The sequence below is a fragment of the Drosophila subobscura genome, chromosome E, assembly GCF_008121235.1.
Source record: "Drosophila subobscura isolate 14011-0131.10 chromosome E, UCBerk_Dsub_1.0, whole genome shotgun sequence".
Classification (NCBI taxonomy): domain Eukaryota; kingdom Metazoa; phylum Arthropoda; class Insecta; order Diptera; family Drosophilidae; genus Drosophila; species Drosophila subobscura.
In genome coordinates this window covers 13060655-13084774 of record NC_048531.1, presented here as the reverse complement: position 1 = coordinate 13084774, position 24120 = coordinate 13060655, and the positions used below count along the sequence as shown (strand labels likewise).

The following is a 24120-nucleotide window of genomic DNA, read 5'->3' as shown; positions in this document are numbered from 1 at the left end:
GCAAGGATTGACCTTGTTTTTGCACATGATTTTTCATGTTTTGCCTTTTGATCAAGGAAATTTCTGCCACAAATTGAATACTTTTTCGTTGACTGTTTTTTATTTAGAAATATATTCAAATAAATAATTATTAAAATTAATTCACATTGCTTAGCCTAACAATTGAGTGTGTGTGAGTGTGTGTGTGTGTGTGTGATTTATAGCTAATATTTGTTGCATTGCATTTAATTTGTGAGTTAGTTAAGCAGTGTAAATGTGACTTTGGGTGTGTGTGTGTTTACGTGTGTTTAAATACTCGTATCGCCCGATTTCCAATTCTATAAATTTTCAACAATAGTTTTCAAAGCCATTTGCTTTCCGTCTTACCAATCTCATTGAATAATAATAATAACAATTTTTGTTTTATAAAAAATCAACCAATTATTTGGCAAATCTCGTGGGACTAGTCTTAGAAATACGAACGTCGCTGATCGTTGCGAATGCTGTTGCACAGCCGAATCGAAATGACGCTGATTAGGAGCTAAGAAAAGGAGAGAAAATTGGTTTGAGATAAGTTTTGGAAGTGTCTAGGGAACACCCACCTCAATGCCAATTAGCACTCCGCCGAGTATGTCGAATATTTGCAACAATTGCAGCCAATAATTTTCAAATTCCACGCGACAGCCAGTGTGTATGAGGTTCTCGGCCTTGCTCTTGTCATGATTGCGGAAACAGGTCTCTGGCGGCAAACGTTCGTTGACAATGTAATCCTGTGGGCTGCCGCGACCGCAGCATTGGAACTGCAAGGAAAAGGGTTTTAAAAGAGAACCTCAAATCGTTACGAACTCCAACACTCACCCAATTCTGATAGATGGACATGGCGCCGGGACTGTTGAGCTCTTCCTCCCAAGTGGCCTCCAGCGGATTGGCCAGATTGGAGGCCACAGACTTTTCGTTGTGAATGAGCAAAAAGACGACAGCAAACTGGGTGGCAATTATCAGCCACAGGAACACAACGAACTAGAAATATAAATCAAACATTAGAAACAACAAAATGGAAATAGTGTGAAAGACTTTTCCACCTACCGTCACAGTGCAGCAAACATTCTCCTTCCAGGCAGACAGATAACCCCACAAGAGGATTACCAGGGCAACCGCTCCGAGATAAATAAACGCGTAGGCCGACAGTCCACCAATTTCATTCAGATCATAGGACACCACCACATAAATGCCAAAAGATATGAGCACCAGGGCCAGCAGCTACACACGAAATGGAAAGAAAACAAAAACAAATTAATAATAATTGAAGACAAGAATGCGCGAGACCAAAAGTGAGACTTTAATGGACCTCAGACAAGTCTCAGCAAAGTGAGGCACTCAAATGGCATAGGCGCCCAGCAGGCTAGTCTGACTGGCGTCCGGGAATGGACTGGGGGACTGGGGTTGGGTGTCTATTTATGCCACACTATGAAATGGGTCACATGGAGGTCGCCCAACGCTGGTTATCCCTTTTGTGTGCAAACAATTTGCGTTTGCGCTGTGGACAAGGTCATTGTGTAGTTAACTTAACGCCTTATATCAGGTAACAGGAGAACTTGACAAACTGATTGTTGTTTGCATATTTGTAAATTATTCAAAATTTATTCAAGCCGGAAAGGTATTTATGACGCAAGCGTTGATATTTTTATCCGCTTAACGTTGCACACACATCGATGAGTAAACACTCGAGTTTTCAAGCATATTTCAGCCAAAGACAGGTACCAGTTAATTGGCATTGATTGTGGTAGTTTGAGCCAAGAACATTTATCATTTATTAGCTGGCAACATCTGCCCTTTGGCGCGCGTATCGATTGGACATTCAAAATGGATGAGCCTACACTGACCTTCAGCACCATACGTTTATTCTCATCGTTTGATTGCAATTAAAAACGTGTAAATAAACCAAAACAATTGATAATCTTTGAAACTAGCTTATTGATAGATGTTCTGCATGGAACTCTCTCGGCAACACCAATGAACAACCACTTAATGATATTTATATGATTCACACGCCAAAAGCTACTTTTGATTCATTGAGTTTCAGCGCGAAAACAAACTCATAACTGGAGGCGGTAACTGCATGATTTGCTGTGCGTTTCTTTTATCGGAACACAACAGATATGAGAACTACTACGAAACGGAGGGAAACAATTATTAAATTGCGGCAAGTGGTTGAGCGATTGTGGCTGGGGCTGTTTACAACAGGTCAATTGACCCAATTGCCTTGGCCGTCGCCAAATTGCAAAAGAAAAGGCACAGGGAAAGAACAGCCACTCCTCCTCCTCCTCCTCCTCCTCCTCGCAAAGGTAAAAGAAAGAGCAGCCACCCGCCTTCCTGCAAAGGCAAAGGAATGAGCAGCCACTCCGCCTCCTTCTCGCAAAGGTAAAAGAAAGAGCAGCCACACGCCTCCTCCTCGCAGAGGTAAAAGAAAGAGCAGCCACTCCGCCTCCTCGTACTTACCGCGCAAACTATGTCCAGCGCATAAACGAACACTTTGAGAGCCGACGTAGACGACATGATGGCGGCGGCGACGGCGGTTGATTGAGCTGGTCGTTGAGTCCACTGGATAATGCTTCCTCTCAGCTGGCAAAAATACCTGAGATTCCTTGGGATATTCCGTTCCGAAGTTCCACTGGGCCTGGTCGGGGGGAGAGCAAGCTGCTTGCGCAGAGGTAAACTTGTTTTTATTTTTTGCTTATTTTCTTTTGCGTCTCTCCTTCGTGCGCTCTCAGCTCAGGAAGCTCAACGGCGGCGACTTTCTGTGCTCAATGAGATCATAACGTAATCTCTTGAAGTGCCTTGTGCTTATGCACTCTCTCACAGTGTAATTCTTGGAAACGCCAATATGTTGTCACTTATCAATGTTAAATGTTTACACGTTGGCCGCACAAGTGAGACACCGACTAACTGCACTTTCCCACCGCGTATCGTTTCGTTTCGCTGCGAGAGTTGAATGACTCAGTGGCATTCTCTGTCTAGCCCTACCTTCGGCACGAAGCAAATGCGTTGGACCGTTTTCTCTGTCGAACGCCAAAATAAAAGTGAGCGCGAAAAGCTTGCCGCACATCTGACTATTGCTGTAGAAAGCTTCGAGCGGCGTGCGCGTTGCCAGACCAGAGCAACAGAAAGCAACTGAAGAAAAATAAAGAGAGAGAGCGGACTTTTAAGGCCTGTGCAAACGGAACAGCAGAACCGTTACGGGTTATTTAAGCTTGCCACTAGTTCACGGTAGTACGTAAACACCACATACAAAGTGCATAAGCTGAAAGCTGTGCGGGAATATGAAACTTTAGTTTTTATTTATACAAAGTTTATCTTTTAATTACCTTCACAATATATGCAGGTAATTCCACCATAAGCATCAAATGACTGACTATACTGGAGCGCAAATCGTATGTTCCAGAAAATAAACGAGGAGGAACGTTGTGAGACGCGTCTTAAGCCGCGTCACAACTCTTATACCCGGTACTCAGTACTACATCTGCACCTTAGCGGTTATTTGTCAAATTTTACATTTTCTCTTCATCTGTCATCTACATCAACAACACTACTCACGCCAACACGCTCCTTTAGCTCGCCACCCTCCCCTAGAGACACACACTGCAGAGTCAGGGCAGAGGCAGCGGCAGAGTCGTGGCCGAGGATGAGTCAGAGACGTGTCAGGGGAAGAGGCCTCTGCCACTGCGCGAAGCAGAGTGTGAATGAGAGAATGTGTAAAAGCAACAAAAGCTGCTGGACAGGGTGGGTTTAGCCACTGCAACTTAATTTCTTCATTGTGGCCATAATAATGATCCAATCGGATCCCAATTTGGTGATCAGATAGATATGGTCATTCCCTACGGAATGGCGTTTTTAGTTTTCTTTTATCTTTAAAATTGTAGATTTGGGAGGTTTTCGCCCTTTTGCGGGGGCGGAAGAGGGCGTGGCTGATTTTTGAAATACACTTGTAACAGTGTGAGCATACAGAAGTCTGGATGCAAAATTTGGTGGCTCTAGCTTTTATGGTCTCTGAGATCCAGGCGCTCAACAAGACGGACGGACAGACGGACAGACGGACAGACGGACGGACAGACAGACATGGCTCAATCGACTCGGCTATTGATGCTGATCAAGAATATATATACTTTATGGGGTCGGAGACGTTTCCTTCTGTGCGTTACATACAACCGTTATGTGCACAAATACAATATACCCTATTTACTCTTCGAGTACCGGGTATAACAAAAGGTTCACCAGAGTAGACACCACAGTCCAAGTGAATATGATGCCCTTCAACTGCAGTCAAATTATAAGCTTATGTTTTGTGTTGTAGAATTTTCCCAACAAACCTTTAATTTGCCGCACACTAATGATAGACCGTAGGCTGAATTGGCCATTTGAACGACGCCGAGCATTACCCAGATGTTTAAGAATTCTAAAAGGTAAATAGAAAAAAATATATGTATACATAGATAATCATTTATTTGTGTTCCTTGACCCCTTATATGTACCTTCATTAAGTGCCTCTTCATCGCTGAAAAATATTATTAACAAATTTATGCTCAGCAAACCCAACAGATAGGCATTTAGTACCAAAAATGCAGCAAAGACAACTAGCAACAAATTTTGACACATCGCAAAGGAGCGTTGCACAAGGAATATTTTAATAGTTCCAGAATACAACAATTAGTGGCAATATTCCAACAAATTAGCTCATTCATAACACTCAAAGAAATTATTTTCAATTAATATTTATTGCGTGTTCGTGTTGCATTTAACTAATGAAAAAACAGCCCCAATTATGTTTGCTCCATGGAGCAGTACTTGAGGTTTGAGCAGTTCGAGCAAACTAATACCAAAACATAAATGGCAAGACCTAAAAGAAAGGGAATACAAATCAGCATTCAATATTTAAATTCCACATTTTTCAGCATCTCCACTTACACAACTGCAATAAATGTAAAGATGAATAGGGGTCCCAGTGCTGCATGCTCTCCAAAACAATTAAAAAAACCATCTCTAATTCGACAATAACAAACACCAAAATCCACAGGCAGAGCAGCAGCTTTATCTGCAAGCCAACAATATATTAAAAATATATTTTTATTTTATATCTTCGAAGGTAAACCCACTCTCAATTGCACATAATTCAAGTAGATTCCCGTGGAAGCGAGCAGCGCTGTCCAAACATCTAACATGTAAATATATTCTTTAGCAACAAAGTCCTGGTACAAATCTGGTTCAAGAAAGTACGTTAATAAATATGTAGTGTTAAAAAAAAGCGCGACTAAAGCAGTGAGCAAAAATAAAAAATAAGCGAAAATGGAACACAGTGGCCGGCACATGCTCGATGTTTAGGTTTTGGAAGGAGGAGGAATACTAACTTCCTGCCAAGGCATGTAGCTACATAATTTTATGACCCCCCATTTGATGTAATGTAATGTTCTTACATAATTGTTTTATGCCATAACATAATTGACAGGCAATTCAGCAGATGGATGTGGGGCTGGCATAATTAGAAAACAATTCCTAATATTTATTGCTCTTTCTAGGACAGTTCCAACTATTACTTATGATAACAAAAAACAACAGAAAAATGTTATTTTGTCTTGAATTGTTACTTTTCTGGCTCTTCAATGCCGCAATTTTTGAGATTTTTACAAGTTCTGCCAAGCAACACCAAAACATAGATGACCAAACCTAGAAAAGTAAACCAAATTCTCATTAATTATTTTTAAATGAATTTCCAACTTACATATGTGCAAAAAATGCAAATGCGGATGGATCTTCAAGTTCTGTAAGCTGTCCAGAATTATAATAAAAACCAACTCGAACTCGGCCACAACAAACAGCGCAATCCAGAGGCAGAGCAGCAGTTTTAGCTGAAAGTGCTCCAAATATTACTAAATATTTTACATAAGTTGAAGTTTACCCACTTTCAGTTGCACATAATTTAAAAATATGCCAATTACAGCGTGCCCTGTGGCCATAAATTCCATCCGAAACACATCATCGATGGCATTACAACAATCACGAAAGTCTTCTGGTTCCGCCAAGTAAGAATATAAATAAATATTGGTCATGGCCAACATGACAAAGCTGCACAGAAAAGTGAAAAAATATGCCAAAATGGAGGACAAGTGTTTGAACATTTTGGCAGGAGAAACTCTACTAAAAGCTAAGGGAAAGTAGTAGAAGGTTTTCCCCTTATAATGTGTGTTTGAATGGGATTAGTTATGTTATTAATTAGTGTTAATAATTGCCTATAAACAGCCACAACATACAAGAAATTTAGCGGATAACAACAGAACACGTAATAGGAAAGAAACGAAACAAAGACCGAGGCTTGATAAGAGCTATCGGCAGATGCTAGGGGTATTTCTAGGGGTATTACTCATCCCATAAGTAATACAAAAAATTAAATATATTGATGAAAGCTTCAAAAGATTGCCAGACATCTTCTTTGTTCTTATTTTATATTTATTTCCTATTTTGAGCTGCCAAATGACTTCTTTTAGAAAAGGAAAAATCTATAAAATCAAGTATTTTACGCTTTATATTTGCATATATTTTTATAATAATTATCATTAATGTACACTCTGCTTAGGCATATATTTTTGGCAATTACTGATCCAGCAGGCACTGCAATGGCCTTTAACATGCCCCTGATCCAGCGATTTTGTACGATTTCCTTGCACACCAACACGTGTAATGTAACTGTGATAAAACTGCTCAACAAAGTGCCTGTTTAAATATAAGTAATTATAAAAGATTTCCACTTGCAAAGCAGCTACCCACCAGAACATATGAATGTCACCTTCCAGGTCCAACAATCACTGAGAATTATTGCATAAATAATATAAAAAAACATTAATAGAATCAGAAGAGCTGTAACAATCAGCCAATTATAGAGAACATGAAATTCCTAGAATTTTATAAACATTAATTGCCCAAAGTTTAAAGAATAAACCACACAACTAACCCTGTAATTGCCAGAAACCCACAAGAATCCACTGCAGCCATAGAGGCCAAACAATGTCATAGAAATGTCGTATGCATGGGGCTCGCAGTGCTCCTGCCAAGTGTCTGAAGTGGATTAACTTTATTTAAATTTATAGTTATTATTTTATGGCACTTACAAAACATTAAACAATCCACCAGGCAGGGCAAATAGGTTGGAAAAAGTATCCAAGTTAGTAGAAAGTGTAGGCTGAGCGCCACATAACTGAAGACGTTGCAGATCATGCTCCAAATGGTAACAAAAATCAACTGAAAGAGAAGTCATAGACTGCGTGGATGTTTGCAACATTAATGCACATTAATTGGAGTCATTACCTCTGACTATCACTCGCTTAAATTCAATATTAAATGTGCTCTGGTCGCGCGTAACAGTAGACTGTCAGGCAGCCAACCAACATGTAGCCTTGAAGAAATTAAAGCATGAGCGGATAAATAACAAATAAAATATGTTTAGCTGGCCCACCAAGTGCAAAATAATTGCAAGCCATCTCATGAATGCCATAGAACTCATCACGAAAGTCGTGCAGATACAAGTGAAGCGCGAGGCCGGCAAAGAAATAGACCCAAGTCATGAGCACCCACCATTGGAGATAGCAGAGGTCCTAAAACGAGGAAAAATCTAGAAAATTCTCTTGTTTAGGTGTTGTGCAGATCAAACCTTAAACTTCACGATGGTCATCAGCGTGCCGCACATGCTATGCAAAGTCCAGGCACCAAAATAGTGTTTCATTGTGAACAAACAATTGGTTCTGTCTAAGGAAAGGACTCAAAGTTATGGCAACAACAGTACAATCGATTGGTGCCGGCTTACAGGTGGTGCCCGCACGTATATCCAGATAGTCCTTCGTCATATTACAGACTACAATCACATGCATCAGGAGTGATGCCATGAAAACGACAACTTTTAGACAGTTTTGAAAGACACAGCACATGACCGAGGTGGAGAGTAAACTGAGGCTTAAGTTATCAACAGCAGAGCGGATCCGAAATGGTTAATACTTAGTCTTAGATGGCAACAGATGAGGGTTCATTTAAGGGACATGCATATGCCATAAGCATAAACTGCATGACACACTATACAGTCCCTCAAATAAGGCCAATGGGTCGTTGCGTTGGCAACCAAAAGGCCACAACAAATGTCCAGCGATTGCACCCTAAAATGATATAATAACATGGCTTGTGTCTGTATATAAATACATAGTAAATGCTTTTATTCATAAATGTTGTATGCTATTCGAGGTGGCTCGCTCGCTGACCTGCCGCATTTTATTTTCTTTCTTTTTTTTACAAAAAATTCAAATCTTATCCAGAGATTCTGCTATACAAATACAAATATGAATAGAATGGAACAGTGTACATATACATACACATATGTGTGTATGTATTGTGTTGTATATTTAATAACTTTTATATAAAGATAATTAATATTTCATTTGGAGCGGGCTTTTTCTTGCTTTTCTTTCTTCTTTCAACAGTTAAAACAAAAAACAAAACAAAAAATGTTTCAATTGCCTTCAATGGTGTTCTCTTTTCGCTTGGTTTTCGCTCGGCTCAAGTTCAACATGTTGTTTGTGTGTGTGTGGATTGTACAAAGGCGAATAGGATATACATATATAAAAATTGTGTAAGCGTTTTCATTATCGCCTTAGACTAAGCATTTTCCATGTCTACTTTTTGACAAATAATTTAATTATTTTCAACCCAAATGGTTTACTTCAAAGAGCTGCTGCTGCTCCTTTCGAGTGTTTCGTGTGTGGGTGTGGGTGTGTGTGCGTTCAACGACGATAAAGATTAAATGAGAATGTGTGTGTGTGTGTGTGTGTGTATTTTGTGGCTGCACTTAGTATGCATTCCGACGCTTATAGTTGCGCACATTGTTGGCCAGGCAGCAGGCAAAGATGAAGCCAACAAGCTGTAATTATTAATTAATTAATAAACGAAACTCCAAGGGATCAAGCGATTAACTCACCTCACCTCCAATCAGGCCAATGGCCACATATTTGGCATTGTCAGTGCTGACAGACATAAAGTCCACAAACTTGGCGCGGCATCCGCCATAGATGTTGGCCGGGTTCAGGCAGCTGCCCTCGCAGCAGCTTTCGGGCAGCGTTTGCAGATTGATCAGATAATCAGCAGACGAGGCACGACCGCAGCATTTCAACTGGTAAAAAGATAAAGGATTTGCATTAGCAACGAAGTAAAGTGGATTGCATGGAGTGCCAGCTACTCACCGATTTCTGTATGGCATCGAAGACACCACCCTCACGCGCCTCACGCGAATCCCAGGCCTGATCGATCACCTTGCCCATGGCATCCTCAAACTTATCCTTGTTCGTGTACAGCAGCACCACAATCGTTAGCTGCAGGATGAGCAGAATCAACAGGAAGACGGCATAGCTCATGGTCATGCACACAGATTCGCGTATCGCGCCGCAGCAGCCCAGGAACGAGATGAAAACGACAATCGAGCCCAGGCCAATAAGCACGATGGGCATGAGGGCCTGTGGGGGGAAGCCCACCTGTCCATTTACCTCAATGGTGCCAATGCTACGCAGGATAAGCACGCCATAGACAATGCTCAGAATGCCGATAACCTGTGGGGAGAGACGAGAGGGTTAGTCAGTGTCAAAGTTGGGCATTGCATAAGGCGGACTGCAGCCAACACTTGCAGCTAAATATAGTTCAAATTAATCAGTCTCTTAGTTTTAATTGAATGTGGAGTGCAAGGGAGCTGCCAATTACCATGCGGAAAGACTTAATTACCGCCGAGACCCAGAGCTGACCTCAGGGGAGAGGCAACTCCAGGCACGCCATTGTCCCCGCCGGATAACTAATTATAATTAAAAATAAAAATAAAGTCAACGCGTTACGTAATACGCAGAAGTTTGCACTAGAAAGTTGGACTCAAGAATTGTAGTTATTTGCAGGCAAACAAAAGTTATGCAGAGAAGTGGAGATAAGAGATCGGAGATAAGCGGAGAACAGAGATGAATGAGGGTTTCCACCTACAGAGCACCCACAACCTACAGATCCGCCACATGTGACATTCGCACATGACAATGCTGCTGCTTGGATCTTCACAAGGTCTAAAGTGCACTGCAATTTGGGGAGAGGGAAAAACTACTGCTGACGATCGACGAGAGCCGAGCGGAGCGCCGTGCCAGCAGACAATGCAAAAAGCAACTTTGATCTCTCTCACTCTCTGAACGCCCCAACCGATTGTTGCGGGCATTAATTGAATTTACTTGATTTCATGATGCATATACAAACAGCATCTGTAGCCATATTGTGTATCTGTAGCTGTATCTGTATCTGTAGCGTGTGGGCAATGCCTCTGCATCTGCTTCAATTTCCACTCATTTAGAACTGGAGAGCGCACAGAGATCTTTGTGGGCGGCCTATGAATGATTTCATGTCAAAATTGACCCAAAAATAAATGCTCGTATTTAAAACAACAAAGTGGAGTGTTGGCTCTGCTAATTGTGCCACTTTATCTACACTAATCAACGGCAACAAGAGCAATGCACGAGAGACAAGAAGAAATGAAAAGAGTTTTGCCGCGACTTGGAACCCGTTTTCTGGGGTTTTGCTTTTTCCGCTTCCAACTTTTACTTAGCCCCGTTTTTTGCGCCGCTAACGAGGACATTACACAATTCATATCAAAATGGCCGAGAGCCAGACAAGCCGAGAGACAATGTTGTGTGCCACATTCCACAGAAAGCTGTCAGCGACAGGCAGAGGCAGCTTCAATGACGTCAGACGGAAATGAAAATGGAATGCAAATTATTTTTATTCCACCAAATACCAAGGGTCCTGGATCATTAGGCGAGAGTGTGAGCCAGCAAACAACCCTCCAAAATAATAATAAAAGTAGTTGGCAAAAAGTTTGCTTACTGCAATAAAGAGATGGAAATATATTTATGGAGGGTTAGGCCACACCCAGAACTCTGGCAAATTGCGTTGTTTGGCGCCAAATTGTATCTGCTGTGTCCATCGCAGCGAACACAACAAGTGACAGAGATAAAGTTAGATAAAGTGAGTGAAGAGTTGCGACTTATGCAGCAGGAGACAGACTGAGATATGCGTGCGTAGAACATGTAATTGAAAGATGACAATTAAGAACTAAATTACCCGAGACATGCAGAGAAAAACAAACTCCCCCAAGCCGAGGGTTTCTGTCTCTTGTGCCCTGCCCAACTTTCGGCCACAAATTATTTATTTAGTTGCTCAGAACAGGAATGCCCCACAGGAAGTTGCCGATTCATGCGCTGAGTTGCAGCTCATTCATAATCCAAACGTATTTTCGCAGTGCCTGTACCTCACTTTTTCGTTGAGTTTCCCCACAGCTGCAACAATTACCGAGAACTTGGAGCTGAGCTGAGCTGAGTGTTGCACTTAATGGCATGGCCCCGCCGCCAGACACAGTTCAGTTCAGTTCAGGTTTGTCATTAGCCACGGCTGCAATTGTCGTTGGGTTCTCTCTAACTCGCACTCGTTTTGTGTCCCACAAACGTGCGGCGCATACAAAAACTTGAAACTATGGGGGCTATTTACACAGAAACCATTTCATTCCACAGCAGTACAGTCATAGACATAGTCATAGCCATGTTTTGTACTTGGTTTTTCCGCTAATGTTTATCCATGGGCAGGAATTTTGATGTTCCGTTTCCTTTCTTCCACCGATAGCTCATGTTTGACTTTTTTTCTGTATTCTTCCCCAAATAATTGCCAAAACTCTGAGGCACATTCCAGGGTGTCTTCAGATCGTGGTGGCGTTAAATATTTGTCACGCTTTTGTTGCAAAATGTATTAAGCGTTTGTTGATACAACGCGTAGTGCTTGTTGCTATGGTTTTTGCTGTCCCCCCAAGCGTTGCGGGGTCATTGTTGGTGTGGGTTTTATTTGTTGGCTCTCCAAAAGAGGCGGCCTGGCCCGGTCTGGCCTGACTTGGCTTTGGCTTTGGCTTTGCCTGCTAATTATTTGGTCCGGCTGTCTGTCAGGTGTGTTATGTACTCGAATAACGCAGATACCTGCACACACTCTCACACACACACAGACAGACAGACATGCACTGTGAGTGTGTAACCCCGCGGAGTTTCTTTGCACGTGTAAATGTAGAGTAGAGTAGGGAAACAGAAACAAAAAACAACAAAAACTGCCAACAACCAGTTGATTGTTCTTTTTGTTCTTGTTCTTTTTGTTCTCTTTTTCTTGTTGTTTTATCTTTGCTGGCTGCTCTAAAGCAACAAGTTTTTTTGTTGTTCTGTGTGTGTTGCTGTTTCTCCTTTTTCGTCTTCCTTTTGTGATCAGTTTCTGTCTCACTTACGCTCTGGGGTACACAGGCATTTTGTTGTTTCACTTTGGATTTTTTTCTGAGTTTACCTTTTTGTGATTCACGCGGCGTTAATTTTGCGAGCCCACAACGAATGCTAAATATTCACAAATTTGTGTGTTTGCTTATCGTTGAGTTTAATACGTTTATTATTTTCAGCACACATTTCAGCTTAAGGCCGCAGATCCAGGAGGTCGACAATAACAGAGGGGGAACTCGTACGAGTGCGAGGGTGAATCATGTCATTCGCAGCCATCCCATGACATCAGAGAACAGATCAAGCGACGTCTGACGCCTATCAAAATATGAGCTTGAATTACAGGAATCTGCAAACTCTGCGATTACTATGCCCACACAAACAAAAAGAAAACAAACAAATGGAATGGAACGGAATGGCATGCTCTCTTTGCTCCTTTGCTGGGGGAATAATCTCGCTTTTAGTTTGCTCGCCTAAGCAAAAAGATAAATGCGAAATTCCAGTTTTGCGTGGCGGCACTGGAAGCTGAACGGAAGGCGATGATGTCATCAAAACTTCAATAGCCACACCAATAAGACAGTCACGAGGAGAACTTGAACTGAAAGCGTTGTTCTCTGTGTTGATATTTCCCAGAAACGAAACCCAAATATGTGCGGAGTACTCAAGGTGTTTCGGGTTCGGATTCAGGGGCGTCTGCCGTAACGCTGGAAATGCGCTTTTAATATGCACATTGCATACATATTGCCATAATATTGAATAAATTTCACCAAATTTTTTGTTGTGTTTGTATTCGTATTTCAACAGACGGCGTTTAGGTAACAGTTTGTCTCCCCTCCCCGCTGGCAGCATGGCTTGCAAGCTTGTTTGTACCGGTTTCGTTTTCGTTTTGGGGTTTCTGTTTTCAGCTTGGTTTTCGTTTTGTGTTTCGCTTTGGTAATAGTAGTAGTAGTAGTAGTGGTAGTACTCACCGACACAATGGTATTGAATATGAAGAGTATGTATTTTGGCCAGAGATGTTCCGCAGTCCATGTTGATGGGAGTTTTATCTGAAAGTCACCTGCAATTGGAATCAAATTCATTTAAACAATGTTCGTGTTGTGTCAATTATCAAATTACGCTATTATATAAAATAATTGCTAATATTCGTTGTTTATTCAACTGTAAATGTATGCCAGCGCATATGTTCGCTTTAATGTCTACATTTTAATTGTTAAATTAAAAAAACTTTTATTGTGGCTTAATTCCCCGGAACAAAGTATTTACTTTACTTTACTGCGGCTGGTGGTGCTTCATTCAAGATTTCAACCTTATGTGTTTTCGTTTGGAAAACTAATCAGAATGTACCAAAGAGAGACAGAGGTCTTGAAGCGGAATATACAAAGGTCGCATTTCCACACAGATAAGGGGCTCTCGAGGCATCCATTGTGTTGCAGCATCATTATCTTTCTCTTTTCCTTTCTTACGTCCTTCCGAACGAGTTGCGAGCGGCCAACAAAAGAAAATAATACAGAATGCAACTTTTTCAACAACAAGAATGAGTATGAGAATAGGCAGTAGAAGGAGAAGAAGGAGAACCGACAAAGGCAGGCGTCAATGGTGCTAGAGAGGAAAACGAGAGGAAAAAAGTTCAGTGCACTCTGCATCATCAGAAAACAAGAGCCACAATGCCGCCGTATTGTTGTTTTAATTTCATACAATTTTCTTCCGCTTTTCACACACAAGTTTCCCGCCCCTCTCCCCACCCGCCACACTTCACAGCACTTTCGGTAGCGACGTAGTACGTCTCGGCATCTCTCGTTCTTCACCCTCCCCACACACAACAAACTCACACACACACATACACTGCTGCGACACAACAACCACCTTTCATTGGCATCGGTGCCCAGCATCTCTGGGCCTACGAGTTCCATGCAGCTGTCGCGATAAGCGGAGAAAACTCTATGCATTTCTGTTTTCCAAACCCTATCAACCATAAAATGCCGACACATAACACCACTTTTTATTCAAAATAGCGCAAGTCTGCTGTTACCTTTTGAATTAAAAAATTATTAAGCGCTCCACACGATACGTTCGAGCCAATGGTAAAAATACGACAACGGTAAAAATACGAAATAGAGATGTGGCGGTATATTGACAGCAGTGTGACCGCGGATTTATCGATAAAATATACCGTCAGGGCCACGTAAATATACCAAAATATACCATTGCATCTTCAAAATATACCGTAGTATTAAATCATATTCCTCGATGCTGATGTTATATTTGATACTACAAACTTGCAAATACTTTTAACACTTAAATAATAATTGAATCCGCTTGAAGAATCAATTTTTCTGATTATAAATACTACTTTTTATTGGCTGGTATAACTTATGACTTTATGACATTACTACTACACATTTCCTACATTACAATAACATACTTAGCAGAATAGGGATAAATAACATAGTGTTGGAAGCTGGATGCTGCTGGATGCTAATGCTGAGAGTCTATTTAATATAAAGATAAATCTAATTAGAGACAAATGAACAGGAACACCTTAGCGCCTTTGTCTGCCATTATGGTTATTTGGCTTTATAAATGTAATCATTTTAATGTATTCACTTTGATTTGAGTGTGATTGTAATTTTGAAATAAATTCAACAATTGATGTCGGCAAAGATCTTGTATTTTTTGGTCACTAAATCATTTACATATGTATATTCGTTGAAAATAAACCATAATTCTCGATAATGAGTTTGCCTATTTGCCTATCGGTTATAGGGTATACAAATGTCTATACTGTTGGTTGACAAGCAACAAGTGTTAAATTGGCGAAACATGTTTTGTTTACACCTTATTTTATAAAGAATCTAATAAAAAGGAGTCTTTAAAACAAGCCAATCTCGTAGAAAACTGACTTAACTATCAGATAAAATACCATATTCACTGCTGAGTGTTCCAGTTAGCTTGCAATATTAAACCGAACATCAAAAGCGAGGAATATGAGTATCGGTCATGGAGAGGAATCGATTGTCGACCAGTGGGCATATACCAGCACTGAAAGCTCGAGTTGTTGATTTTTTTTCCAAACAAAGTGTAAGCCGGGAAAACGGTAACAATTTGGTTCAAGATGGTAATGTAGAGTTTCTTTTGTTTGAATCTTTCTCATGGAAAACACACATAGGCCAGCTTCATGCTCTCGCTCGCCATCAGTATTTTCTGCGTAGCCTGGGTCTTGGGAGAACAGTTGCCCAATATACTGCTAATCATAACAGATGATCAAGATGTGGAGCTACACGGAATGTACCCGATGTATGAAACCAGCAAGCTCTTGGGACGAGCCGGAGCACAGTTGCATAATGCCTTCACGCCCACGCCTATTTGCTGTCCAGCCAGAGCAAGTCTTCTTACTGGACAATATGCGCACAATCACAGAACCTTCAATAACTCTGTCAGTGGCGGGTGCAACGGTCCGGACTGGCTGGATCGATCTGAGCGCAGGGCTTTGCCGGTTATTCTTCAGAACCGCGGCTATCGCACGTTTTTCGCTGGAAAATATCTAAACGAGTATAGGGGGGCGAAGGTGCCGCCCGGTTGGAACGAGTTTCATGGACTGCATGGAAACTCCCGCTACTACAATTACACGCTGCGCGAGAATTCCCAGAATGTCAGCTATACATCAGCTTATCTAACTGACCTGCTGCGCGATCGAGCGGTTGACTTCCTACGCAATGCCACCCAAGGCGGCGAGCAGAGACCGTTTTTCGCAATGGTTGCTCCCCAGCACCGCATGCCCCATACACACCGGCACCACGTCATCGCGGAGTGTTTGCCAATACAAAAGCTCTGCGCACCCCCAGCTTCAATAATCCAACAGAGGGTAAGCTATTCCACATATACTTATTGTTGATTGAGTCCTTTTGTATGACTGTCTAATCGAGTGACCCAGATAAGCATTGGTTGGTTGGATCGTCTGCACGGTTGGCGGATGAAACTGTAGCCACCATAGATCGATACTTTCAATTGCGCTGGGAATCGCTTCTGGCTGTCGACGAGCTGGTGGCCGCCTTGGTGGCGGTGCTAAGTGAGACGAAATCCCTCGACGATACCTACATCATATACACCTCGGACAACGGGTATCATATGGGGCAGTTCGCACAGCCGTTTGACAAGCGGCAGCCGTATGAAACCGACATTCACGTACCCCTGCTAATACGGGGTCCAGGCATAGCAGCCGGAATCCACCTTCACGCACCCGTCAGCTTGATAGATCTCGCACCAACAGTTCTGGATTTTGCGGGCATAAGTGTTCCCCCCTACATGGATGGTCGTTCAATTCACGGAGATCTGTTACAGGCGGGTCGGGCGGACCGGGATGCTTCGCTACATCCGCCATACCGCCACTCGTTGCTAATAGAGTATTGGGGCGAGGGCAACGCTAACACCTACAACCCGTCCTGTCCTTGGCGACGCAGTGATCGTTTAGCGGAATGCACACCTGAAGCTGCCTGTCATTGCCAAGATGCTTGGAACAACACATTCGCATGCCTGCGTGACTTTAAGTACAATGTCGATCGCCTTTACTGTCAGTTTAGTGATAACGAGGTGAGGCATCATTTGGACAAGAAAACCATTAAATTACTACTCCTTTGTACCAGCACTTTTCAGAGGCATACGACCTGACACAGGATCCTTATCAAATGGTGAACATTGTCTACGACCTGCTGCCGATTGAACGTGCTATCTATAGGCTGCGGCTTCAGAACCTAACCAAATGCTCTGGCCACTCGTGCTTAGTATAGGTAAACAATCTAATTGGGAAAAGCCCAGAGCAACTTGTTATTGTTTGCAACCAATGAACATATTGCAGTGCGATTCTTTAATCTTGTTGATCTGCTCAATGTCAAGAGGCATCTTGCTAGAAAATTACTCATTACTTGCAGTCGCAAGTAGCTCCTAAGCCAAATGCAACAACTAAATACAATTATAATACATATGTATGTATGTTTACATACATATCAGGCTACAAGTTTTGTTAAATTTGTTTATTATCATAAAATTGTATGATTTAAGTATCAATTTGTATTTAAAGTTGAATATTCCTAATGAATTAGCTGGAGTACTGCAAAAGTAAAGGCGTTTAGAAGTTGAATTCGTTTGATATATATAGCTATCACTTACACGCTGATCTGGTCGACCTCGACCTGAGACAATCGCATTTCCGTGTTGGTCGAGCGTTACAGTGCGTCCATCTGGACGCTTCCATACTGAAACATTCTTGTTCCACACGCCAGCCTGATCCCCACGGGCTACAAAGTTCTCTCCTTGCACACGAGCATCATTAATGCCTCGGCGTCCACGTTGAATAACATATCCTCCAGGACCGACGTCTACTGTACGACCAGGACGCTCCACGTGAAGTTGTGGGCTACGGCGTCCACGTTGAATAACATATCCTCCAGGACCAACATCTACTGTACGACCGGGACGCTCCACGTGAAGTTGTGGGCTACGGCGTCCACGTTGAATCACATATCCTCCAGGACCGACATCTACTGTACGACCGGGACGCTCCACGTGAAGTTGTGGGCTACGACGTCCACGTTGAACAACATATCCTCCAGGACCTACATCTACTGTTCGGCCAGGACGCTCAACGTGAAATTGGGGTTCTCGTCGGCTGCGGCGTCCAGCGTTCAAGCCACTGCCAGCGTTGTTTCCACTAACAATTTTATGCTGTCCATTTGTGGCGGTAAACCCAGGACCGCTAATGGTGTGCGTACCTAAAGAAAGACTCATTTAGTAGGATTCTTAGGTGGCGAATATAACTGGACTGTACCTTGTCCTCCGGCATTCTTTCGGTTCACAAATGTGTTGCCACTCCCATCCGTGTAGACGTGTTCGCCCCGCGATGGAGTGTTTTGAAATTTGCCTTCTACTCCGGGCACACTGTAGGGGCCTTCATTTTGTCCCCGGATATATACCTGATTGCCAGGAGATCCAAATACATGGGGCCCATCGCGTCCGTCGTAGGTGTGTTGGGGATCGGCAGCTACAATGAAGAATTTAATTCGTTTAGCACTGCTGCAGACATCCAGGCCATTGGGGTTGCTCACCGACGCATAGAACGCCACAAACCACTAAAATGACTGCGCCAAAAGACTTCATTATGCGCGTATTCTGTGATGTTCTCAGACAGAATGCTGAGCTGCAACTGTGCTCTGCTCGACCGGCTGCCAGTATTTATAGTAGCGTAGCTAAGCGATTGATGTCGCTAGACATCAAGACATCAGATCAGCTACCTATCAAATTAGCAGCTTGGTGAGCTTTCAGCAGCCGCCTCTGAATTTCCCAAACGTCATAATCTTATTTGATAAGGGATCGGGAATTTCAGAAAACATTTACAATACATGCTCGAACTGCAGTCTCGACTGAGAGCACCCAAAGTTGTATAGATTTGGCAGGAAAAAAACAATTTGCATACATTAAAATTATTTTATACATTTAAAATCCTTTTCTTTTCGGTCGTTTTAGTTAAAAGTCGAATAGACAAACAAAATCAAATTTCAATTGAGAAAAAACCATAAATTGAAGGGAAAGCTGCAGTTTCCAGATCGGTGTATCGTTTGTACTGACGTTGAATTGGCATTGCTTGAGCTCGCCAACGAGCTATTCCTCCGGAACTTTCCACTGCAGCTGCTTTCCGCGCTCGTACAGAGTTTTGAGGGCACTCGTGAACTTTTTGTCGGCCTGCAATTTCAAGTAGTGCTTATAGAGCTGCAGAGTGGTCCGTGCATCCTCAATGGAGTCGTGCGTCTCCGACTGTATCTTTGTGCCTGACAAGTTGAAGAAGTAATTAGCAGAAGATATCCCTAGGCGAATAATCAATTACAAACCCAAGAAGTGCCAGGCCAGAAAACGCAGCGATACCATTCGATGGTGTGGCATGTGGAATAGGTGCACCGTGTCGATTATTTGCTCGGAGGGCACATAGATGTTGATGACCCTAGGGTTTTATTGTACTGTTATCTGTTCAACGTTTAATCATTTCGAGTTCTCACCTGAAATCATTTTTGAGACCGTGGCCCACAAATATGACACCAACGTCAACCAGATATTTCAACTTCTGATATGAATACTTGAGAGCCGTCAGTCGCTTGTTGCTGAAGTTCGCATCCAAGTCGCCTGGCTTGATCCCAGAAAATTGCGTTAGGTAATCCACGACCTTCTCTTGTGTCGAGATGTAGTCGTCCATGAATGGTACTCCCTCGCTCGCTCCTTGTCTGTGGGCCAAAGTTTTCTTCATTGAAGTACTTTTAGGTGAAGATTTACTTACCCTCGAATACAGGAAATGCGGGCCACGCTCATGTGGCATGGTTTGATGGTCGCTGTTTTACCATCCGGACGAATTTCGTTCTCCTCGGGGTTAAGTGTCACGAATTCTGCATCCATTGCCACCAAGTCACCGGACTGTGGCATTTCGTTGGATTGCAGCGGCTTCAGAGTTGCGTCTGTGCTCAGGTTGCTTGAAATGGGGCTCACCATGTCCTAATAAATGCCACCGAACATTACTACATGCCACACGCCACAATTGCTCGTTACACTCACTTGAAGAAACGGATTGGACAGGCAAACGGGTGAGTCGGCTGCTTCTTCGGATGGCTGCGACTCTTCGGGTGCTTCTGTTGAGTCTGGGCTGCTTGCCGAATCGGATTCCTCCTCGATGCTTCTGTAGAAGAGCACGCACGGCACCTTCCAATCCAAAGTGAACCAAACCGACTCTTGCGGCGACACAGGAGAAATGCTAAGGATTCGTTTCAGCAGGGTCACTTGGCATGTTCAGAGTCAGCGGGGGAAGCAAAACCTACCTGAAATCGTTGAAAATGTACCACTGGTGCTGGGAATCCTCCGAGGACTCCGAAGCTGCCAGCTTCATGGTGTGGTACTGCCGCTGCACATTTATCAGGGAAACAAGGTTCTTCTGGGTGCCATCATCGACTTGGCAAACGACGGCGTGCAATGCATACATTCGATTAACCTCTCCGCTCTTTATGGATGGTTTCTCCCCCTCCTGCTCCTCCTGTTCGGCTTTCTCTGTATCCGATTGCGTTTGCACGACCAGCTCTCCTTGGTCGGTGATGGTCATGGTAAATGTCAGCGGGAACCAAGATTTCTGACGACCGCTTGGCGAGCTGCTCGAGTTGTTTGATTGGCTCGTATGCGATGGGGACTTTCTGCAATAGTTTCATAAGCATTTAAACAGATGCAGCTTTGGAATATGTTTGTCTAGCAGCGCTAACCGATCCGGGTGCATGAAGTGGCAGTCGCTCCGCGAGCAGTTGGCTCCATAGCGACAGGGTTTGCTTGTGCTGAGGGAAGCTGATACCTCTACAGAAGGCTTTTCATTACAGCGATTGAGATGGCGCTTCAGAAAGCCGATGTCCTTTTCGTTATTGAGGCCGCAATTGATGGCCAGCATTTGCGGAAGAGACGTCACCTGGGGGGAGTAAATGCCATTATAAATCTCAATCAGGCACGTGTCAGATGCGTAAAATCTCTTACCTTTACGCTCTGATTAGTTGGGGAAAACTTTTTACAGTTCTCGCAGAATGCCTGAATGCTCTTTTCCGAGCTGAGAGAACGCTTCAAAATAGTTCCAAAGTTAAAATACTGCTCACTGTCTTTAATGTGAGTGGGATACGACATGTTGCAGGCCAGCAGCAGGTTCTCCTTCGATTTCTGCACAATCAACTCGTTAAAAAACTATTCTCATACACAGTAGGATTCATTTATCTGTACCTCGACGTGGCATTTGATGCAACGGTTTATGCAGATCTGCTTGGTGCCAAATATTTTGCTTATATCCGTTTCTACGTTTATCTTGCTGCGTTCCCTATCATCATCCTTGGCGGTGTCATCTATTAATGTGAATTAAAACGATGATACACAAAATTATCATATTTAAGACGTCCCACACATACCACAAATTGAGTCGTAGAGATCTGTGGAGCCGCTGGTGTCGACTGTGCTCGAGCTGTCAGCTAAAACACAAACATTGTTTAGTATTTAGTATTCACAGCCAATCAGGATTGTTACCATTACTTGGGGCTTGCACAGTGCCACCCGCAGAAGAGTTCTTGCTTGAATCGAAGATTTCGTAATGCATTTGATGCAGTATAAATCGGTTCCAGTTCTGTAGATGAGGTAGATGATTTGTTGCCTATTTACATGTGCAAAAACCATACCTGTATTAATGTGATTAGGTTTACGTTTGCCGACCGATCGGTGAGGATCAAACCCAGGGCCGAGGCCTCCGGCACAGTGCGAAAAGAACGCAGAAAATTGCTGGCTTGACAAGGCGAAGAAGCTGCAAGACAAGAGCGAAATCAAATGTACTTCACCGCTGCTATCTGAAGCAAGTGTGGACCAACCGCTACTCTTGTCCAGCATGTTGAACAGGAATCCAAGTTCGCAGGACAAGCAGAACTCCTTTGTGCAGACATGTTCGATGAGTTTCATGCGCAGCGGCTCTGTAAAGTACAGGATCTGAAAAAGGTATTCGGCTAATTATTATAATACATTGAATATCTTTGGCTGATCGTAATGACAGACCTGCAGCATGGAGTTGCAGTAGGAATTGGGCAGCGTCGCCTCCAATCCAGCGAAGCATGTCTGATTGTGTTGATCGAAGTCGAAGTCCTGGGTACCCAGCTTTGTGTACTTGAGCTCAACTTTACGATATCGCCTTGGAATGATTTTGACACCGTTCTCTGCCTTGGTCACCGCCGTTGCTCCGTTCACGTTAGTGCTGCCTACGCCCCCTGGTTCAATTACATACGGAATCTGATTGCGTCGAGCTGTGCGTGGATTCGGCGAGTAGCCGATGGGGCCTTGCATTTTCATGCTGCTCAGCACATCGGGCTCAATGGTCTTGGGTCTGTGGTAGCGATAGTGCAACAGCTCCTCGGGCCAATCGGAGAACCACTGAGTGCCTGTCGTCAGGTGGGGCAGCATCACCGATGACAGCGGGAAGTTCGTATCCGTAATCGACACCACAGGCAGCTGCGGCACCACGTCTGCGAACTCGGTGTTGCGCGAGAACGGATTGAACTGCGGCTGAGGCGTTTGCACTGAGGCAATCATATTTATGTGGCCCGACTGGTCGCCGAATGCCATAGCCTGCGAAGAGGAGCTTATGTCAAAGCTGAGGCACTGGCTGCCATTTGTGTTGATCTGATACATGGAAACGCGCGGCTCACTTAGCTCAACCGTGTCGACCAGCTGAACTTGGCCGTAGCTGGACACGACGGCCAAGCGGGATGTCAGAGACGGCAGAAACTTGAGCATTTGTGGATCAATGAGAACTTGTATGGGGGAAATTAGTCGCAGCATTCGCAGGTCGTAGACCATGAGGAAGCGATCTATTGCCAGGTTGTTCTGCCTGCCGCTATAACCGCACGAGATAAGAAGGTTTCCCTGCACACTAAAGTCGGAGAGGACATTGGTGTGAGTTTTAATTGTATGCTGCACACTCAAGCTGTTCAAGTCGCGCAGCGTGACTGTCCCAAACTGATCACCGGCAAAGAGATATCGCGAGTTCTTGCGCAGAACCGTGCAGCCAGCGGCGCCTACGTGTTCCAATCGGGTTTCCTTGAGCGTTCGTAAGTCGAAGTCGATGAGCTCCTCCTGGAGTCCAGCCATAACCAAGCGGTTAGGTGATAACTGAAGCATGCACACCATTTCCGCCATATGATTGGATCTGTAAGGATCCCAGCCGATGCATTGAAATCATTCACTTGCTCAGACATTTCTTCACTTACTTGTGAGTGAACTTGGGAAGACCTCTTCGGATTTGGTGCCGCAGCGAAGTCTGCGTCAGCACTAGTACTCCCGAGTCCAAGGTTGCGATTTGACGGACTATGTCGCTGGCGTGCACTTGGAATGATGTATATTTTTGCATGGAGCTCGTATAGTAGGAGGTGACATGGCCCTGAAGATGCGAGATACGAGTTGCGTTAGCAGGGAAATATTAATGCCTCGATGAGCTTCCTCTTACTCCCTGGTTTCCCATCCACAGCAGCTCCTCATAGTCATCGAAGATGACACTGGAGACGCCAAAGTGTTCCCCCCCATCGGCGAGAACTGGGACCAGTTCCACATAGTCAGGATCGGTGGTGCCTATATTGAAGCCATTGAAACTTGGGGAAAAGTGTCCAGTGCCGCGCGCTGGTCCCCCATCGTAGACATCTGAAACGTAAACAAAGGAGAAAGCTTTTCTGTTTTTGTGCCAGTTTCAATAATGCACACGCACACATATGCCAGCGTTTGTATTCGTATGCACATATCGGCGAAATGAGGCTGACGTTCGACACATACTTAATATATCCTCTGAAGCGCCGATTTGATCGGAGCCACAATAAACGTAATCCATCTAATCCACTAAACTGTGATTGTATGCATATATATATATATATTATTATTCTTTTTTGTTTTTATTTTGTAGTCGCGAATTGAGGGGCGATGAATCTGCATAGCCAAGGTACTTCTAACGGGGCTGTCGATATTTTGTTGTAGAGGGTATGCTCGGTGTTGCTATCGATGATTGCAAGGTGTGGCACTGGAAAGGTGTGCTTATAATTAAACTATATGATGACAATATTAAAATTGTGGTCGAGCCTATGAGTTTTACAGAAATATATAATGTAATGAGAAATATCTGAAGGCCACGAACACTTAATTTGCATTTTGTCTTTCATGTTATTTTTCTCTTCGCAGCAAAGTTCTATGCCATAACACCATAAATGAGCTTTAA

At 43.4% G+C, this 24120-nt stretch overlaps 5 protein-coding genes across 7 annotated transcripts; 1 reads left to right on the top strand and 4 right to left on the bottom strand.

The window, feature by feature from the left end:
• Positions 1 to 158: 158 nt before the first annotated feature.
• On the bottom strand, positions 159 to 3067 carry LOC117892321 (23 kDa integral membrane protein). Its single transcript, XM_034798474.1, has 6 exons — positions 3004 to 3067; positions 2479 to 2676; positions 1066 to 1239; positions 838 to 999; positions 582 to 779; positions 159 to 520 (listed from the first exon to the last, which is right to left on the bottom strand). Exons 2-6 carry the CDS (start codon positions 2533 to 2535, stop codon positions 449 to 451), a joined length of 663 nt encoding a protein of 220 aa, XP_034654365.1. The 5' UTR covers positions 2536 to 2676; positions 3004 to 3067; the 3' UTR covers positions 159 to 448.
• Positions 3068 to 8350: 5283 nt separating this feature from the next.
• LOC117891110 (23 kDa integral membrane protein) lies at positions 8351 to 13355 on the bottom strand. Its single transcript, XM_034796305.1, is given in 5 exon segments — positions 8351 to 8929; positions 8987 to 9178; positions 9249 to 9611; positions 13295 to 13330; positions 13332 to 13355. Coding segments are annotated over 5 exon segments (687 nt in total). The 3' UTR covers positions 8351 to 8857.
• Positions 13356 to 15357: 2002 nt separating this feature from the next.
• Positions 15358 to 17306, top strand: LOC117889929 (N-acetylglucosamine-6-sulfatase-like). Its single transcript, XM_034794457.1, is given in 5 exon segments — positions 15358 to 15441; positions 15493 to 16084; positions 16087 to 16188; positions 16258 to 16913; positions 16967 to 17306. Coding segments are annotated over 5 exon segments (1497 nt in total). The 5' UTR covers positions 15358 to 15438; the 3' UTR covers positions 17111 to 17306.
• A 32-nt stretch (positions 17307 to 17338) lies between these two features.
• LOC117889930 (immune-induced peptides) lies at positions 17339 to 18573 on the bottom strand. 2 transcript variants are annotated; one of them, XM_034794461.1, is made up of 5 exons: positions 18425 to 18573; positions 18148 to 18360; positions 17738 to 18091; positions 17490 to 17656; positions 17339 to 17430 (listed from the first exon to the last, which is right to left on the bottom strand). In XM_034794461.1, the coding sequence occupies exons 1-5, from the start codon at positions 18474 to 18476 to the stop codon at positions 17419 to 17421; spliced, it is 798 nt and encodes a 265-aa protein (XP_034650352.1). In that variant the 5' UTR covers positions 18477 to 18573; the 3' UTR covers positions 17339 to 17418. The 2 variants fall into 2 exon arrangements, with proteins under 2 accessions (XP_034650352.1, XP_034650349.1); XM_034794458.1 differs by having other exon boundaries at positions 17490 to 18091.
• A 215-nt stretch (positions 18574 to 18788) lies between these two features.
• LOC117889928 (PAN2-PAN3 deadenylation complex catalytic subunit PAN2) lies at positions 18789 to 23841 on the bottom strand. Of its 2 annotated transcripts, none has more exons than XM_034794455.1 (17): positions 23685 to 23841; positions 23365 to 23555; positions 23129 to 23298; positions 21921 to 23067; positions 21740 to 21854; positions 21554 to 21675; positions 21405 to 21501; positions 21290 to 21349; positions 21108 to 21226; positions 20871 to 21047; positions 20609 to 20805; positions 20177 to 20542; positions 19917 to 20112; positions 19645 to 19856; positions 19370 to 19591; positions 19205 to 19314; positions 18789 to 19144 (listed from the first exon to the last, which is right to left on the bottom strand). In XM_034794455.1, exons 1-17 carry the CDS (start codon positions 23737 to 23739, stop codon positions 18978 to 18980), a joined length of 3723 nt encoding a protein of 1240 aa, XP_034650346.1. In that variant the 5' UTR covers positions 23740 to 23841; the 3' UTR covers positions 18789 to 18977. The 2 variants fall into 2 exon arrangements, with proteins under 2 accessions (XP_034650346.1, XP_034650347.1); XM_034794456.1 differs by having other exon boundaries at positions 21411 to 21501.
• Positions 23842 to 24120: the final 279 nt, after the last annotated feature.

What these genes read in the sequence shown, in the direction of transcription:
- LOC117892321 (XM_034798474.1), bottom strand. Translation starts at nt 2,535, where the DNA reads ATGTCGTCTACGTCGGCTCTCAAAGTGTTCGTTTATGCGCTGGACATA. An exon ending in ATGTTTGCTGCACTGTGACG is followed by an intron (nt 1,000 to 1,065) that starts GTAGGTGGAAAA and finishes TTATATTTCTAG; the next exon opens with TTCGTTGTGTTCCTGTGGCT. An exon ending in TGTCCATCTATCAGAATTGG is followed by an intron (nt 780 to 837) that starts GTGAGTGTTGGA and finishes TTTTCCTTGCAG; the next exon opens with TTCCAATGCTGCGGTCGCGG.
- LOC117889930 (XM_034794458.1), bottom strand. Translation starts at nt 18,476, where the DNA reads ATGAAGTCTTTTGGCGCAGTCATTTTAGTGGTTTGTGGCGTTCTATGC. An exon ending in TTGTGGCGTTCTATGCGTCG is followed by an intron (nt 18,361 to 18,424) that starts GTGAGCAACCCC and finishes TCTTCATTGTAG; the next exon opens with CTGCCGATCCCCAACACACC. An exon ending in AAAGAATGCCGGAGGACAAG is followed by an intron (nt 18,092 to 18,147) that starts GTACAGTCCAGT and finishes GTCTTTCTTTAG; the next exon opens with GTACGCACACCATTAGCGGT.
- LOC117889928 (XM_034794455.1), bottom strand. Translation starts at nt 23,739, where the DNA reads ATGGATTACGTTTATTGTGGCTCCGATCAAATCGGCGCTTCAGAGGAT. An exon ending in TACATTTTCAACGATTTCAG is followed by an intron (nt 20,113 to 20,176) that starts GTAGGTTTTGCT and finishes ACGAATCCTTAG; the next exon opens with CATTTCTCCTGTGTCGCCGC. An exon ending in GGTCTCAAAAATGATTTCAG is followed by an intron (nt 19,315 to 19,369) that starts GTGAGAACTCGA and finishes ATAAAACCCTAG; the next exon opens with GGTCATCAACATCTATGTGC.